The sequence below is a fragment of the Leptonotus elevatus genome, chromosome 8, assembly GCF_054856555.1.
Source record: "Leptonotus elevatus isolate MCC_2025b chromosome 8, RoL_Lele_1.0, whole genome shotgun sequence".
NCBI classification, from domain to species: domain Eukaryota; kingdom Metazoa; phylum Chordata; class Actinopteri; order Syngnathiformes; family Syngnathidae; genus Leptonotus; species Leptonotus elevatus.
In genome coordinates, this window is record NC_141246.1 from 81,895 (window position 1) to 97,623 (window position 15,729).

At 53.1% G+C, this 15,729-nt stretch overlaps 2 protein-coding genes across 4 annotated transcripts; both read left to right on the forward strand.

The window, feature by feature from the left end:
* The first annotated feature begins 602 nt into the window (after nucleotides 1–602).
* rcor3 (REST corepressor 3) lies at nucleotides 603–10,800 on the forward strand. Of its 3 annotated transcripts, XM_086081928.1 has the most exons (12): nucleotides 603–960; nucleotides 1,090–1,146; nucleotides 2,481–2,558; nucleotides 2,646–2,698; nucleotides 2,765–2,926; nucleotides 2,993–3,117; nucleotides 3,777–3,855; nucleotides 3,949–4,164; nucleotides 5,369–5,446; nucleotides 5,509–5,566; nucleotides 8,085–8,314; nucleotides 9,229–10,800. In XM_086081928.1, the coding sequence occupies exons 1-12, from the start codon at nucleotides 837–839 to the stop codon at nucleotides 9,598–9,600; spliced, it is 1,632 nt and encodes a 543-aa protein (XP_085938054.1). In that variant the 5' UTR covers nucleotides 603–836; the 3' UTR covers nucleotides 9,601–10,800. The 3 variants fall into 3 exon arrangements, with proteins under 3 accessions (XP_085938054.1, XP_085938056.1, XP_085938055.1); XM_086081930.1 differs by having other exon boundaries at nucleotides 643–960; nucleotides 2,646–2,926; XM_086081929.1 differs by having other exon boundaries at nucleotides 643–960; nucleotides 3,777–4,164.
* Nucleotides 10,801–12,582: 1,782 nt separating this feature from the next.
* Nucleotides 12,583–15,524, forward strand: LOC147169041 (solute carrier family 22 member 7-like). The gene is given in 8 exon segments (XM_086081932.1): nucleotides 12,583–12,933; nucleotides 13,253–13,356; nucleotides 14,373–14,527; nucleotides 14,602–14,664; nucleotides 14,667–14,769; nucleotides 14,831–14,948; nucleotides 15,015–15,339; nucleotides 15,412–15,524. Coding segments are annotated over 8 exon segments (1,299 nt in total). The 5' UTR covers nucleotides 12,583–12,615.
* Nucleotides 15,525–15,729: the final 205 nt, after the last annotated feature.

Sequence of the window (15,729 nt, forward strand, 5' to 3'; positions counted from 1 at the left end):
TGGAACGTTTTACGATTGAGGTCTTAACCTTAAACATGTCTGCATTGACTGTGTGATGATTTAGATTCGTGACTGTGTGATGATTTGGATTCGTGACTGTGTTTTGGAGCTCCCCCCATTCTTCAGAGCAGCTTTTAAGTAACTAGGCAAAAACCAATAAAAAGGAGGACGGCAGCAGAGTCCGGTTCAGTGGAATGGAGATTGTGAGGTCTCTGTCTGCTCTCCTCGTCAAGCAAAAGAATATAAGTCTCTTGTCTTCCTTTCTGATGGTTGTCTATTAAATATTAGCATTTTCATTAATAACAGATTAAAAAAAGTCAATATTGTAATTGCTATTCATGCAGAAATAGAAAACAGTGCTGTAAATGTGAATTTCTTTCTCTTTCATTTCAGTTCTTTTATATACTTTAATATTTGTTGTTTTATTGAGTGGTATGTTAAGCGTGTAAATTGGATTGCCTGCACTTTGAACGATATATAAACAACAACAACAACAACAACGACGACGATAACAAAAATGTAGCTAGCGTCGGTGTGGTTGGCGCAAGGATCTACTGTCACGCTTCGTCCCTCCCTCCGCTCGCGGCCGGCCTCACTGCAGACAGAAGGTGGCGAGAGCGCCCCACCCGCCGCGTCGGTTAGTCCCTCGTCCTCCGCGCTGCGCGCCCTGCTTGCGGCGGACATTTTCTGTCTCTCGGCATCAATTGGTTCACTTTCGATGCTCGTGGCGTCCCGCGGCACCGAAGCAGCACGTCGGCGGCCGTCAAGCGAACCTTTTGGAGCGTCTCAGGAGGTTCGCTATCCCGGCGGCGGCAGTCGAGCACCGCGGCGACAGGATGCCGGGCATGATGGACAAAGGCTCCGAGTATTTGGGCAAGGCTCGCTCCAACGGCACCAAGAGTCCGTCCAACGCGTCCAACGGACACCTGACGGACGAAAGCGGCAGTGACGACGAGCACGGTGGGCCACCAGCAAGCAGCAGGCGGCAGGCGGCCGCCATGGCGAGCTAGCCGGCTAGCTTGCCAAGACGCTCCGATGCTATCGAGTCACGCTGGCTTTCCTTTGCTTTTGTGCTTTTGTCGTCCGCAGATGTTGGCATGCGAGTGGGGGCCGATTATCAGGCCAACATTCCCGATTTCGACGCCGGTGAGCTTCGTTTCTTATGATTGCCGATGTTTCGCCGAGTCCAGTATGAGTCCAGTATGGAGAGTGTGGACGTGGTAGCCTCGGTCCGAGCGCAGGCTGGAGAGCAGCTTTTGTTTTGGCCTTTGGAAATCGGGGGCAATTTGGGCAAATGCGCAAGAAACACCTCCAAATGGGCCTCTTGGCTGTCGGCCGTTTGTGCCGTACGAGTCACGAGACTTCAAACGGTACTAAGTTGAGGTTGGTGGATTGTTGCCGAATGAGGACTGACCGAGGCTACCGACGACCCAACTGAACGATGCCTCGTAGCAGCCTGAGCAAGGGACTCTCTCTCACTCTCTCACTCACTCACTCACTCACTCACTCACTCACTCACTCACTCACTCACTCACTCACTCACTCACTCACATGTGGAAAGTCAACAAATGCCCTCGACGAGGAAAGTGCATCCAACTGGATTTGAAAGATTGCTGCTGTGTGATGATGGGAACACAATTTTATTTCACATAAGAGATGCAACAATTCATCTCGTAAATGACAAGTAGTTGCTAATCAACGTGTTGGGGTTATTGTATTGAAGTGGCCACGAGCAGACAAAATGAACAGCAGTGGGTTCATTGAATTGAAAATTCCAGTGAATGTTTCGTGCGTGTCCAGCGTGCGTGCGTGCGTGTCTGTGACAGCGCTGCTCCAAATGATTCATTCATTGTCAAAATGTTTGTGGACTCATTTGCTAATCAATGTGTGCGTTTACATGGAGTCCTTTAAAACCCAAATATTGGCAATATTTGAAAGGGCAAGCAAATGAGCCCAAAAAGCTGAATATGCTCTTCGTCCAATAGGACTTCAGCGTTGCTCCTTTGCTAAATCTTGTTTGCATCAACGAAAACCTTCATTGAACGGGGCATTGCTTTGCCTTCATATTTCTTCACTTATGTCTATTTGCAAGAAGTCTTGCTCTTTGTAAGCAAACATGGCGATGCAGCAAGGAAGCGCACTTTCGGAGCCAGGAGGAAAGCGACGACCTTATTTGGCATCATGAGTGACAAGAACCTACGTCATGTCTTGTATTGAATGCGCAAATGGCGTCATGACCTTGTCAGTGCGTAGACGGCGGTGACTCTGTCCCCAATGGCGCCCAAAGCGACAACATGTCAATGTTGAATTGTTGCACCTGGAGTGGCAACGCAAAATTTTAGGTGAAAGATCTCCAGCGACTCTGAGAAGCTGCCAAAGTTTGCTCAAGTATGGCGGACTTGTTTTGTTTTGGGAGGTGATGATGATGATGATGATGATGATGATGATGACGATGATGATGACGATGACGATGCCTTTAGGCTCCAGCAAATATTCGGAGAGGGACAACAGCGGCATGTTGGTGTGGTCGCCTTATCACGACATCGAAGACGCCAAACGTGAGTGACGTCCGCCTCGGGTTCGACCGCCCCCACCCGGCCGCTGACGCGCCGTTTGTCCTGAATGATTTTGTTCTTCCTCCGCAGTGGACGAGTACATCGCACTGGCCAAAGAGAAGCACGGCTACAACGTGGAGCAGGTACTCGCACATTTTCCACTTCCTGTACAAGCTGCTGTGCGTGTGCGTGTGTGCGCGTGTGTGCAGGCGCTGGGGATGCTCTTCTGGCACAAACACAACATCGAGAAGTCTTTGGCCGACCTTCCCAACTTCACGCCTTTTCCCGACGAGTGGACGGTGGAGGACAAAGTTCTCTTTGAGCAAGCCTTCAGTTTTCACGGCAAAAGTTTTCACCGCATCCAGCAGATGGTGAGGCCGCCGTCCGTCCGTCCGTCCGTCCGTCCGGCTGTGGCTGATTAGACGTTGTGACGTCAGCTTCCAGACAAATCCATCTCCAGCCTGGTCAAGTATTACTACTCGTGGAAGAAGACCCGCTCCCGAACCAGTCTGATGGACCGCCAAGCCAGAAAACTGGCCAGCAGGAGCAACCAGGGCGACAGGTTGGATGGCGGACTTTGCTTTTCACTGCGCCAGCCGGCGGGATTGGCGGCTCGTTTGGAAGCGTTCGCAACGGCCCGATCCGTCAAACGGCGACTCGGGTCATCCTTTCTGCCGTCTCGCGTATTTGGGCCATTGGTACCAAATATCTGGTTTTATTTGTGTGCGCTTATTTTTCCGCTTGGCCACTTGCGAGGCCGGAGGAAAGGAAAGCAACTTTTCTTTCAACAAGCATCGGCGACAAACATCCGTTCGCAAGCAAAGCAGGGAAGACAAAAAAGTACATTGACCAAAAGAGCAAACATGAACAACGTCAAAACGTACTCACAAGTAACTTTTACAAAATGTAAGAATAGTCAGTCGAGTAATTATTCTAAAAATAAAAATAAAATAAAAAGATGTGCTGGTGCCCTTTCAATCCTTTTATTGGACAAACGGGCCCAAAATGCGGTATTGTTGGACAAGCTCAACTGACGCCGGCTAACGTTTAGCCAGCCGCTCAACGCTGCGTTCCCATTCGCCGACGTTGCCGTCACTCAGCGCGCCAGTCCCGCACGTGCGTTGAAGGTCACAGATGCTGCAGCGTGACCTCGTGACTTTGACGTCTCGCAAAGGCGCCGCGCGCGCATCAAAGGTCGCCTTGTTCATCTTGTCGCCGTAGTGACGTGGAGCCCGAGGAGGCCAACGTGACGGAACCCAACGATAGCGACTACGACCCCAACAAGGAAGCCAAGAAAGAGGTACGAGAATGCGCCGCCCTGGCGACCGATCCGCCCTGGCGACCGATCCGCCCTGGCGACCGATCCTTTGAGTGTGACGCTTGTGGGCAGCAGAACCCGACGGAGCCGACGGCGCCGGCCTCCAAGCCGGGCCCGGGCCGGCGGGAGCACCAGACGCTGCAGCACCGCCATCATCAGCGCTCGCGGTGCCGCCCTCCCAAGGGCATGTACCTGACCCAGGACGACGTGGTGGCCGTCTCCTGCAGCGCCGCCGCCGCCAACGCGCTCCTGCGCCAGCTGGATGTAGAGCTGGTGTCCCTCAAGAGGCAGGTAGGTGGCGCTGTCACGTCCCAACAACATTCACGTTTTGCTGATCGTCCAATCTGTCCACGGGCGGTCCCGTACAGGGAAATTGGGGGAAATGCTCATCGGCGTGCTCCATAGTCAAAGCTGAAGGTAGAAAATGTCTCGTTGGCCGAAACCCGATGATCATAAGATTTACTGTTGAGGGGATGAAATTCAAACAAATTCCAACGAGCGCCTCCAGTCATCATGCATCGCCAAATGTTTTGCATGTGAAGCATAGTGGCATACAAAATGGCCGTAATGGTGGTGGAAGATTTCTTCTCTGTCGCCCAGCACCCGATGCCAGGACGATGGCGACGCGGTGGTGGAGGCCTTCTCGGCCCGATGCGGAAGGAGGTCTAACGTGTCCCAAATAGTTCCCACCCTCGGACTGTCTTGGACGGCAGCCCTGCCTTGTCCATGTGACAACATGGACAACATGTGACAACATGTGACAACATGTGACTGGATGCGGCCGCGACGTGTGCCGCGACGTGTGCCGCAGTGCAGAACGATTGCAAGATGCTGAGCAGGGTGAAAGGTCACACAACGGCCTCACTCAAGTCAACCTGCGTCTTTGACTTCTGGCCTTCTCATCACGCAAAAGGGAAAGTCAAGCCCCAAATTGTCTTTCTCTGTATGGAATTGGACTTCAGCAGCAGAACGCAGCCGTTTTGATCCGTGTGTCACAGGAAATGACATCACAGTGGCTCAGGGCAAGTAAGGACCAATCACAGCTCACCTGTTTTCTGAAGCTGAGCCGCGATTGGTTGTACTTGAGCCCACCGGCTGTCTGGTCATTTTCAGTTGGCAGCAAGAGGGGAAAAATGGCCGCACCCGCGAAGGAGCATCAAAATGGCTGCCTTTTGCTGCTCCGTTCATCTTCCGCAAACTCACACGCGCGACTTGTTTTATTGGCTCGTCTTCTCCTCGCTCCACTCAAACCGGCTTTTGTTGAAAATGTGGCGTCCCCCGACCAAATGTTCACTTTTGGGAGTGCAAGATTGAAAAGTTGCCAAACGTGGCGTGAACTCGCCTGCTGCCCTGCCCGGCAGTCAAGTTGCAGTTGCGCGATTTGTCCACTCGGGGACACGCAGCACACATACATCAATCGACGTGTCGAGAAAAGTGCCGATGCAAACCCAACCGTGCGTGCGTCTGTCGTGACCTTTGCCCGCGTCTGCTTCAGGTACAAAACGCCAAGCAGATGAACAGCGGACTGAAGCACGTCTTGGAATGCGGCATCAACGACTTCCGCCTGCCCGAGGTTGGTTCCGTGCAGTCCGGCGGCGCCGACGCCGTTTGTAATGTTGCTGACGATGCTTTCAGAGCGCTCAGAAGGTCAACGCTCGCTGGACCACCGACGAGCAGCTGCTCGCCGTTCAAGGTGACGTCTGCTTTTGTTGTTTGGAGCCAGCGAAAGAAAGAATCGCAAGCGTTTCCATTTTCAGTCAGCTTGAGGGTTGGAATCTGGGCTGCGGCCTTGCACAAAGGTCGCGTGGGGTGTTGGCGTCATCGAACACTGAGTGTGCGATGTCAACTTATTTGAGTCCAGCCCAATTTGGTCTGACGCGTATTGGCTCGATCCCACGGACTTCCGACATCCGGGTTTCACGCATCAGCGTCGTTTCCGGCCACTGATGGCCGCGTTCAAACCCCCCCCCCCGCCAAACGCGTGCGCGGGGCGTCTCAATTGTCTGAAATGCTTCGGGCAACTGAGACGGGAACGCTCGCGCCCGTCGACGGGAACGCGCAACCGAGGGGCACAAAGGCGGAAGCGCAAGAACTGCGACGCGGCCCACACGTCGCAAACAGGAAGCGGAAACAAAGCTGATGTGTGAAAGCCGGAAGTCCCGCCTCCTCCGTGGCATAACCTCATTTGTCATAAGCTGCAGACAACATTTTGCCTTTGGCTGAAAAGGATGAGCAGTTTGGAAAACAGCTTATAGAGATCGATCGATCGATCGATCGTCTGTTCCGGGTCAAAACACAAATGTCTTGTTTGCCAATTGTCCAAAGTTGCCGCATCATCTGCAAATCCTCAAACAAAATCAACTTTGGGGGAAGAAGATGCGGTTGTCGCCGGCCTTGGAAACGTTTGCATGACAATAAACAATCAATCAAAGCCCAAAAGGCTTCCACCAAATGACGGCCATTTTGCCGTCAAAGCAGCAGAACGAGTCGGCCAATCGATATCGGACGTCAGATTCGCGCGCACGTTAACGATCACGTGCAAGCGCTTGTCAGGGCGCCCTCCGGTGGGCAACATTAGCAGCCCAATTGCAAGCAATGTGTTACACAAACGTGGACGCGTCCTTCCTACGTCTCCATAAAGTTGTTGAAATGTGTTGAAAACAAATCCCAAATCCCAAATCCTAAAAACAGGACCATTTATTTTACGCAGTGCACAGGTTAATAAAATATATATATATATATATTCCTAAATAATCTGCCCATATCAATAAAGTATAACAATAATAATACATTAACCTAAAACTTGAAAGTTAGAAAACAATGAATGTTATATATATAAATAAAAGACAAAGAAATGAAGAAAAAATCACTTTAGCACGTATTTGAGGAGTTTGTGTCGATGTCAGTTAAAAAACAGCGTGTGCGTTCGTGTGTGTGTTTAAGTGGACGGGGGCGCGTGTTGCGCGTGCGCGAGGCTGGAGCACAAGTCACGTGATGCGGTTTGGATGAACGACAAGTCACGTGATGCGGTTTGGATGAACGACAAGTCACGTGATGCGGTTTGGATGAATGGCGGCGTTAAGCCTTCCAAGCGAGGAAGGAAAAACCGTTGGAAACTTCTGGCGTCGTCTCCTCGCCAGCGGCTCTCGCGGGCGCCCCCTTAAGGGCTCGTGGCGGTTGCGCATCTCTATTTTGCGCAGGCGGGGTTTTTGATTTATTTCCCGTTGCGTCACGCCACGAGGGAAGAAAAAAAAAAAGGCTTCCGTGTCTTCTCAACAATATATTGTTCATTATATTAGAAATAGCCGCATGCTAATTGTATTGTGTCATTGATAGCTTGCAATTAAAAAAACCCAAATCAAAAAGTCACCAGATAAGCCGACCTCCTCGCTCGTTTCCTCCTCGCTCGTTTCCTCCTCGCTCGTTTCCTCCTCGCTCGTTTCCTCCTCGCTCGTTTCCTCCTCGCTCGTTTCCTCCTCGCTCGTTTCCTCCTCGCTCGTTTCCTCCGCGCCATCTCCTTTTTTGGTTCACGGTTCCGGTTCACGGAGCTTGTCATGTCGCCGGGAATCCGCAAACCACAACGATCATTTGCGCGTCCAAATTCCCAAGGGCGTGTCCCCCGAAGGCTGAATTCTTCGGCTGCGCGACGTCACTCTCGACTGACGGCGCGCACGGACTTGCGAATGAACGCATTGTCAACGCTGCCCGCCGGTCGCGCGTGGACCGACGCGCCGTTCATTTGTAAGTCCGCGCCGTCACGCGGCCGACCGATGGCGCCTCGGGAGGACCAAGCCTTGCGAATTTGCACACGCCTCCTGCGTCCTCCATTGCTACAAGTTGTGCGCCGTAAATGTCCTTTGCAAGCGTGTCCTGTTTTGTCCGCAAGGCGACGTATTTGGCGCCGTCGACAGTCTCGGCGGCGATTGGCTGTCGCTGACGCCGCGGCGCCAAAAGCGCCGCATCGACGTGCAGTCGTCCCGGCCCGAGTTTGAAACCGTAGAGTCCGCGTCGGCGCTTCCGTAATGCGTTTGGCGCACCTGCCAACAGCGACTCCTGCGTTGATGTCATCCGCTGCTCGATGATGTCATCCGCTGCTCGATGATGTCATCCGCGGCTCGATGATGTCATCCGCTGCTCGATGATGTCATCCGCGGCTCGATGATGTCATCCGCTGCTCGATGATGTCATTGCTGAATCATGATGTCATTTAGGAGTCCGGAAGTACGGCAAAGACTTCCAGGCCATTGCCGACGTCATCGGCAACAAGACGCTGGGACAAGTGAAGAATTTTTTCATCAACTACCGACGGCGCTTCAACCTGGAGGAGGTGCTTCAGGAGTGGGAGGCGGAGCAAGGGGATGGCGGCAACGCCTCCGGGGAGGAGTCCAAAAACGCCTCCGCCACGCCTTCGGCGAGGAGCACCGACGAGGAGGAGGACGAGGTAAATTTGGACTTGACGTCCAGCCAATCCTTCGCGTGAAGCTTTCAGCGCCGTCCCCGCTGACGTTCAACGCTTACAGCAACAACATGGCCGCAACGGCAAACCGCATTCTTTGCAAACGACTGTTTGGCATACGTGGACTGAGGACTCGCGGCAATTGGCCGCGTGTGCCGCGCGTGCGCTCCTGTTGCGTGTTGACGCTCGCTGTCACACGCACACGCAGCACGTGTGACAGCGTGCTCGCCACAAAAATAGGAAAAAAAGAAGTGTTGGCGACGCGTGCATTTAATGCCGGCAACATCCCGGGCAATGCGGAGGGTTGCCGTGAAGTCGGCAGGCGGACTTTGCGCCCGTTCTGGTGTTCAACCGGAGCCGTCTTGCGAGTTTGCAAGGATTTCCAAGCCAACAGGAAACGACGCACGCGATTTGCCGCGGTGTCAAACAGCAGCAGGCAGGCTAGTGCCAACTAGTGGCCAGGAGGACGCCAAAGCAACCCGACCGTCATGACAAGTTTGCTCTCTCTTATTGATTTGGTTGTTACGAACATAACTGAGATTATTTTTTCTAAAAACATTTCCCGTTGAATAAGTTTTGTAGAAACGTTTTGATGTTCCTAAAGCGACAACATGCGAAGGGTGGAGTCACCCACGGCGTGCTCTCGTTATTCACCAGACACATTCAAGAGTTTTGGTCGTCCCTTTAGGAACGCCACCAGGCTTACCTTGCTTTCTTTATCGGCGTTTCACGTTCCTCAGCAGAGAGCCAGCCGCCATTCGACGTCACGACGCACTGAATGCGTTGCCACGTCAATAACAATGGCGGCGTGGTGTTCTCGTGCAGTGTGTCCAGAAAAAAAGATTGAGTGAACCCCGCCCCAAGTTGATGACATCATCCTGGTTTGTTTTTGTTCAAAGGGTCAGGTTGCGTCGGGGGCGTCGCCCATCAGCGCCGCCGCGTCTTCATCTCAGACGGCCGTGACGTCGGGCCCCGCCTCCTCCCTCCACCAGCCGCCTCCGCTCCTGCGCCCCTCGCTGCCGGCCACGCCCTCCCTGCATCGCCAGCCGCCGCCCCTCCAGCAGCAGCCCCGCCCCTCCCTGCAGCAGCCCCACCCGGCCTCGCAGCAGTCGCGCCCCGCCTTGCAGCAGCCGCCGCCCCTCATCCGGCCCTCCAACGCCCCGCCCCCTCGCCTCAACCCCCGCCCGTCCGGCCCCGCCGGCCAGCAGCCGTCGGCCGCCGCCGCCGCTCTCCACCAATCGGACGCCGCCTCGTCTTCCTCCTTCCACTGACCAATAAAATGGCGCCCAACCACACCCTGGAACTTTGCTCGTGCGCTCGAAGGCGGCGTCCAGCATCCACACAACCAAGATGACAGTATGTGTGTGAGTCACATGTATTTATGTGTGTGTGTGTGTGTGTGTGTGTGAGTGTATGTGTGCGTGTGCGTGTGTGTGCTGCTCAAAAGTTTGTAAACCCTGCAGGCAGTTGTTGATTTGGCAAAAAGTCCAAGCAAAGCATGCGAAGCCGTGACTTGACGGGACGTCGCGCCTCCTTTTGCAACGACGTCATCCAAACACTTTCCTTCGTGACTTGTCAGTCTTTCGCATGGACTTTGCCGATTCTCCTTTACCGATTCTCCTTTGCCGATTGACGGTCGGATGGGCGTCGAGCATCGAGCGCCCGCTTCAGGTCCCGCCGCAGTATTTCCAAAGAATCCGAGTGCGCCTTTTAAGCGGCCACCGACGTGACGTGACGCGACGTGACGCGACGTGACGCGACGTGACGCGACGTGACGCGACGTGACGCGACGTGACGCGACGTGACGCGACGTGACGCGACGCGACGCGACGCGACGTGACGCGACGCGACGCGACGCGCTTTTGTCGGTTTCAGTCCGTGTTGCGCAATTTCTCGGCTCAAGCTCTCATTTCATTGGTCCGTTTCAGCGGTCGGTTTCGCGACCGAGTTGTCCGACCTGATCCGACTCGACTGCTCGTTTTAAGCAATGCCGCTCAGGGTTCGCTTCCTTTTGCACCAAAAAGTCTTTTTCAATGACACGATTGATTGGAAAACAAGAACAATGCATTGAATTGCTAAACCCGCAACTGTTATTTCATATCAAATGTAATGGTTGAGATTGAACAACAGAATCAGCTGGAAACCGTCGCAAAGTCCAAATTGCTCAAGAGCTTCACACACTTTTCAGCAGTACCGTGTGTGTGTGTGTGTGTGTGTGTGTGTGTGTGTGTGTGTGTGTGTGTGTGTGTGTGTGTGTGTGTGTGTGTGTGTGTGTGTGTGCGTGCGTGCGTGTGTGTGTGTGTATAATACACACACACAATTTGCATGAATGTTTGGTGAAGCAAGTTTGAATTTGTGCGTTTGTGGTGTTTCCATCTTGTTTGTTGTATTTCTATAATGGTTGTGGGATGTTGATCCAATGGGCGGTTCCCACGTGATCCATTTCAACTTATTAAAACATTTCATCAGCACTTTGTAACCAGTCTGAGGGATTGTGATTGTCATGCGAGGGCTCCTTTTCAACAAACGGACTCGCAACTCGTCTGCAGACTTTGTTTTGCTCCTCAAAGTCAACCCAAAGTCTTGCCGGCGCTGCTTTTCTTAAAGGAGCACAAATGAGGATTTGCTTTTCCTTGATTCTGGCGGCACTTTTAGACAAAGGCGGTATTTTTGTCCCTTTTAATTTCCCTTGAAAGAACCACATTTCCCATCAGGCCAAGCGCGTAACCTTGCGAAGACGTCCGCAGTCGGACTGAACCACATCGTTTGCGGTGGCTATTTCCTTTTTTTTCTTTATGCAGCACTGCAACGTTTCTCAAGAACGTTAACGGCAGACGCTGGTTGTGATCGTACCTTCTTTGCGGACGTTTGATTCCACTTCCGTCCGGAACGCGGAACGCGACGTATGCCGTAAAGCGGGCTGCACGTTTGTAGCTCTTTTGTGTGGCAGAGTTCACAACCGCCACCTCAAAGTTGTTTAGTGCCATTAAAAATGATACAGAAGTGTCATGAATCGAGCCGTAAATCGATGTTTCATCAGCAAAATTATGAAATATGAATTGAAGGTTCAAATCTTATTGAGCTTTAAGCCCTTTTCACACTGCACTCAGTAGCAGTTCTTCCCTTCTCATTGGCTGACGGACGTGACTCAACAGGCCAGGCCCGCCTGCCTGCCTTTTACAGGCGCATACACATTCCGCAATTGATCTTACAATGACCCAATCGGGCCCTAGAAGAAATAAATCGAGCAAATGAATGTTGGCCACGCGGCACATTTGGTCCAACGTACTCGTAAGTTCCACGACTGAATGCGGATTGCGTGGTACGAGGCGAGCGCCGCATGCAGCGTGCGATCGATCAGATTCTTCCCAGATGAAAGCCTGAGCAAAAGTATTGGGACACACGGCCGCCATTTTCATCAATTTTCAAACGAGCGACATCGGCCAAATGTTGCACTCGATACAAGAGGCAGAATCGAAAGCCGACACAAATGAATGTTTTGCGCGTGGGCGGCGCAAATGGAGAAAGTGGCCTCGCCGTCCATGTGACTGGACACGCGTCTCCTCGCCACCAAGTCAAGCATGAAGAATCCGTTGTCCGCGAGCTCGTCAGATGACTCGTGTGCTCGATTGTGATGAGACGATCCTTTGATTTGAGGGTTTGGGTTGCGCTTGCAAGCTCGTTATGCGCAAGGTTGACAAAAACATTTTGCCCAAGTTCCCAGGAAGAAAATGGGAGGAAATTGGGGTCCATTCGTCAAATTGTTGTTGTAAATCTGCGCACCTTCCATTTCCATCAGGTCGAGGAGTATTTGGGGTCCCTTTGAAGAAGCGTTGGCGTGCTCAAGCCTCATTTCTGGAGACAAACACTTTCGCAACAGCCATCGCTGCGTCAAGTGCTCAAGTCCAAATCGGACGTACAAAGTGCTGTTCAAATCAATTTACAACAAAAAACAGTCCACACCATACAAGGGTCAATCGAGGTCACTTTTAGGGAGCCGTTTGAAGGACTTTGCTTCTTCTGGATAATATTTCACCATATTATTTAGTACGCTATTTCTGTTGATTGTTTTTGTAACATTTAGTGAGCTTAAAAAACCCAAAGTGGAGTCGGCAGCAGCGCCGGTCATGTGGTCATGAGGAAGAAAGCATCGGGTCCAGTCTTGTTGCCAGCTGCCGATCAAAGCGGGAATGCTACACGCACACTCACGCACACACGTAGCCCTTCCTCCCACTGCCTCAAAAAAGGAAGAATCGCCCCAGAAGTCACGCAAGCGAGCGGTCGCCATGCGGTTCGAGGAAATCCTTCACGAGGTCGGCGGCTTCTCCAGCTTCCAGTTTTTGGTTCTGAGCATCTTGTGCCTCCCGCGGGCCATCCTGCCGCTCCACTTCCTGCTGCACAACTTTGTGTCGGCGACGCCCGCTCACCGCTGCGCCCCTGGACCGGCGTCCCCGCACTCCACCCTAGCGGACGCCGGCACCTGGAGCTCGTGCGGCGTCGACAAAGTGGGCGGCAACCTGACCCGGGAGAAGAACCGGACCGGCCTTTGTCCTCACGGCTACGTGTATGACCCATCCGAGTTCAGCTCTACAACTGCCACTGAGGTGAGCCGAAGTCCACCTCTGATGCTTTTGAACCTTTACGTGCAGTCGCCCCTTCCGTCACCCGTGTCCCCTGCGGTGCCCCAAAATCGGTCTGGTGAGTGGCAACCTGCTCTGGAAGGACAATTCACTCCTTGCTTTTTTTTTTTTGCACAATCTAAGCTTGTCTACTAGGACTTGATCAAGTCATGACAAGATTTTGACCAGGCTCTGATCAAGTCTTGAGCCAGCGTCGGTCAAGTCTCGATCGGGTCTCGACCGGGCCGTGAGCACGCCTGAACCGGGTTCGTATCACGTCTTTGATTGCGCTGTGTGCGTGCAGTGGGACCTGGTGTGCGAGGATCGTACGCTGAATCAAGTGTTGGCGACCTTCTTCTTCCTGGGGGTCACCTTGGGCGCTATCCTGTTTGGACTTCTCTCCGACAAGTAAGTTAGCAGATGGGAACGTCCCAACAAAGAGTCGTGTTTTCTCCCATGGCTCGTGTCATTTGAGGAAGCGGGCAAGAAATCCAATAGTTTCTGCCTTTTCCGCGCTCTTGTGTGCGTCTCCTGGGAGTCCTTTAACGAGGTTGCCGGACTCGTGGTTGGAAACAAACTGCAGTGGCATGGGCGCCGGATTGGTCGCCGTTGACATCAACGTGCGCGTAGCTGCAGCAATATTTATTTATTTATTTAAAATTTTGCAACTTTTGTTTTTATATTTGTTTGTTTTTTCACTTTATGAATTCTTTATTTTGGCACTTTTGGTCCTCCATAATTGTCATTGTGTCAAAGTGTCCTTTCTTCAGTGCTATTCTGTGAAAAGATGTCATGAAATGTGAGGGGTGTGATCACTTTTGTGACATACTGTAAATATCGCAACTCTTAACGCTACTCCATTTATAAAGCACTTAAAAACAACATTTGCGGCATACAAAGTGCTGTAGTGTACATGGAGTAAAAATCAGTCCGACAATAACCAGGACTGGCAAAACAAAAACTAAGACAAAATAAATTCATATCGTAATAAATCTCCAAATCCGAGATCCTGCCCCGAGTGGAGGAGTTCAAGTATCACGAGAGCAGGAGAAGGACCGGCGGATCGCGGCGGCGTCTGCTGCGATGCCGACTCCGTATCGGTCCGTTGTGGTGAAGGAGGAGCCGAGTCGAGAGGCGGAGCTCGCAGAACAAGTCGCGGCTCCCCGCATGTATTTCAGCTTTTTGGGTTCAAGGGCGCAAGTCCAGAATTCATGCGGACGACGTACTTTTGTGACCACATTCAGACAAGAGCAATATTTCCCCATCGCAGACTTGCGATTTTTCTTTGGTGATCTTCATGTGTGGACCCACAAAGTCAACTTGCTGTTTAGCAACTTTGGGATCTTATTCAATCTTATAAAGTCGTCTGTCCGTTAAAAAGTGCCGGAAGGCTTAACCGGTCGTCCTGTCGGTCGCGTGCGCAGGTTTGGCCGGAAGTCGATGCTGGCGGCAGCGTTGGCGGGCACCGCCTTGTTTGGCGCGACCTCGGCCTTCTCCGGCTCTTACGTGATGTTCGCCGTGTCGCGCGTGCTGAGCGGCGTCACGCTGAGCGGCGTGTCCATTGTCGGCACGGTTCTGGGTGAGCGCCGTCGGCTTTGTACTTCCTGTCCCGAGCGTGACCCGAGCGCGACCCGAACCGCTCGCGTCTCTCAGGCATGGAGTGGACGGACGTGGAACATCGCACCTTGACGGGCACGATCATCAGTTTGTCGTGGAGCGCGGGAACATGCTGCTGGCTCTGCTGGCCTACTTCATCCGAGACTGGCGCCACTTGATGCTGGCGGTGACGGCGCCGTGCCTGCCGGCTTTGGTCAGCTGCTGGTAAGTCAGAAGCGCGTCTGCGGATACCGCCGCTCTCTGAACTGGCGCCGTCGCCATCCAGGTGGCTGCCCGAGTCGGCCCGCTGGCTGCTCGCCAACGGCAGGACCTCCGAGGCCCGCGAGCGCCTGCTTCGCTGCGCCGAGATGAACGGGAAGGACGGCGGCCGACTGCAGCCGGAAGTAGGCGTCTCCACGCGGGCCGCGCTTCCTGTGTTGCTTTTCGATGAAAAGCCGCTCTTGTTGCAGATGTTGGAGAAGGCGGCGGCGGCTGACGAGGCCAACAGGACGCATTCCTACCTGGACCTGCTCAAGACGCCGCAGCTGAGGAAGATCACGCTGGTCTCCGGAATCTTGGGGTTTTCTGTGGCCTTCCTGTACTACGGCATCAGCTTCCGTATCTCGGGCTTCGGCGTCAATATCTACCTCACGCAGTTCATCTACGGTGCCATCGAAGCGCCCGCCAAAATCCTGACCTACTTTGTTCTTGACTGGATTGGGCGGCGCAACGGCCAGGCGGGCTTTCTGATCACGACGGGCGCACTGATGGGCATCAACGCGGCGATCCCGCTCGGTGAGCGCTCGTGGCGAACTGCTCCAATGACGAGGTTGGATCGCGCGAGCGCTTTTTCCATTTGTCTTTCAGACTTGTCCGTGCTTCGGACCTGCGTGGCCGTGGTGGCGAAGGGTTTCTCCGAGGCGGCATTTACCACCGCCTTCCTCTATTCGGCCGAGCTATTCCCCACCGTCCTTCGGTAAGACCGCCGAGGCCGACTCCTTCAACGGCCGTAGATGGTAAATCCTCTTTGTGGACCTGGATTTGCCATCTCTGCGACCCGGAAGTAACTTTGTTACCTCTTGTTAGATTGGCCTTAGAGTCTGTGTTAGGCACGTCCAAAGTTGGCTTCTGCTCAGCTGATGTCGCTAACATGTTAGTGTTAGAGTAGACAATATTTGTATTCTA

What these genes read in the sequence shown, in the direction of transcription:
- rcor3 (XM_086081929.1), top strand. Translation starts at nt 837, where the DNA reads ATGCCGGGCATGATGGACAAAGGCTCCGAGTATTTGGGCAAGGCTCGC. An exon ending in TTCACCGCATCCAGCAGATG is followed by an intron (nt 2,927 to 2,992) that starts GTGAGGCCGCCG and finishes TTGTGACGTCAG; the next exon opens with CTTCCAGACAAATCCATCTC. An exon ending in GCAGCTGCTCGCCGTTCAAG is followed by an intron (nt 5,567 to 8,084) that starts GTGACGTCTGCT and finishes GATGTCATTTAG; the next exon opens with GAGTCCGGAAGTACGGCAAA.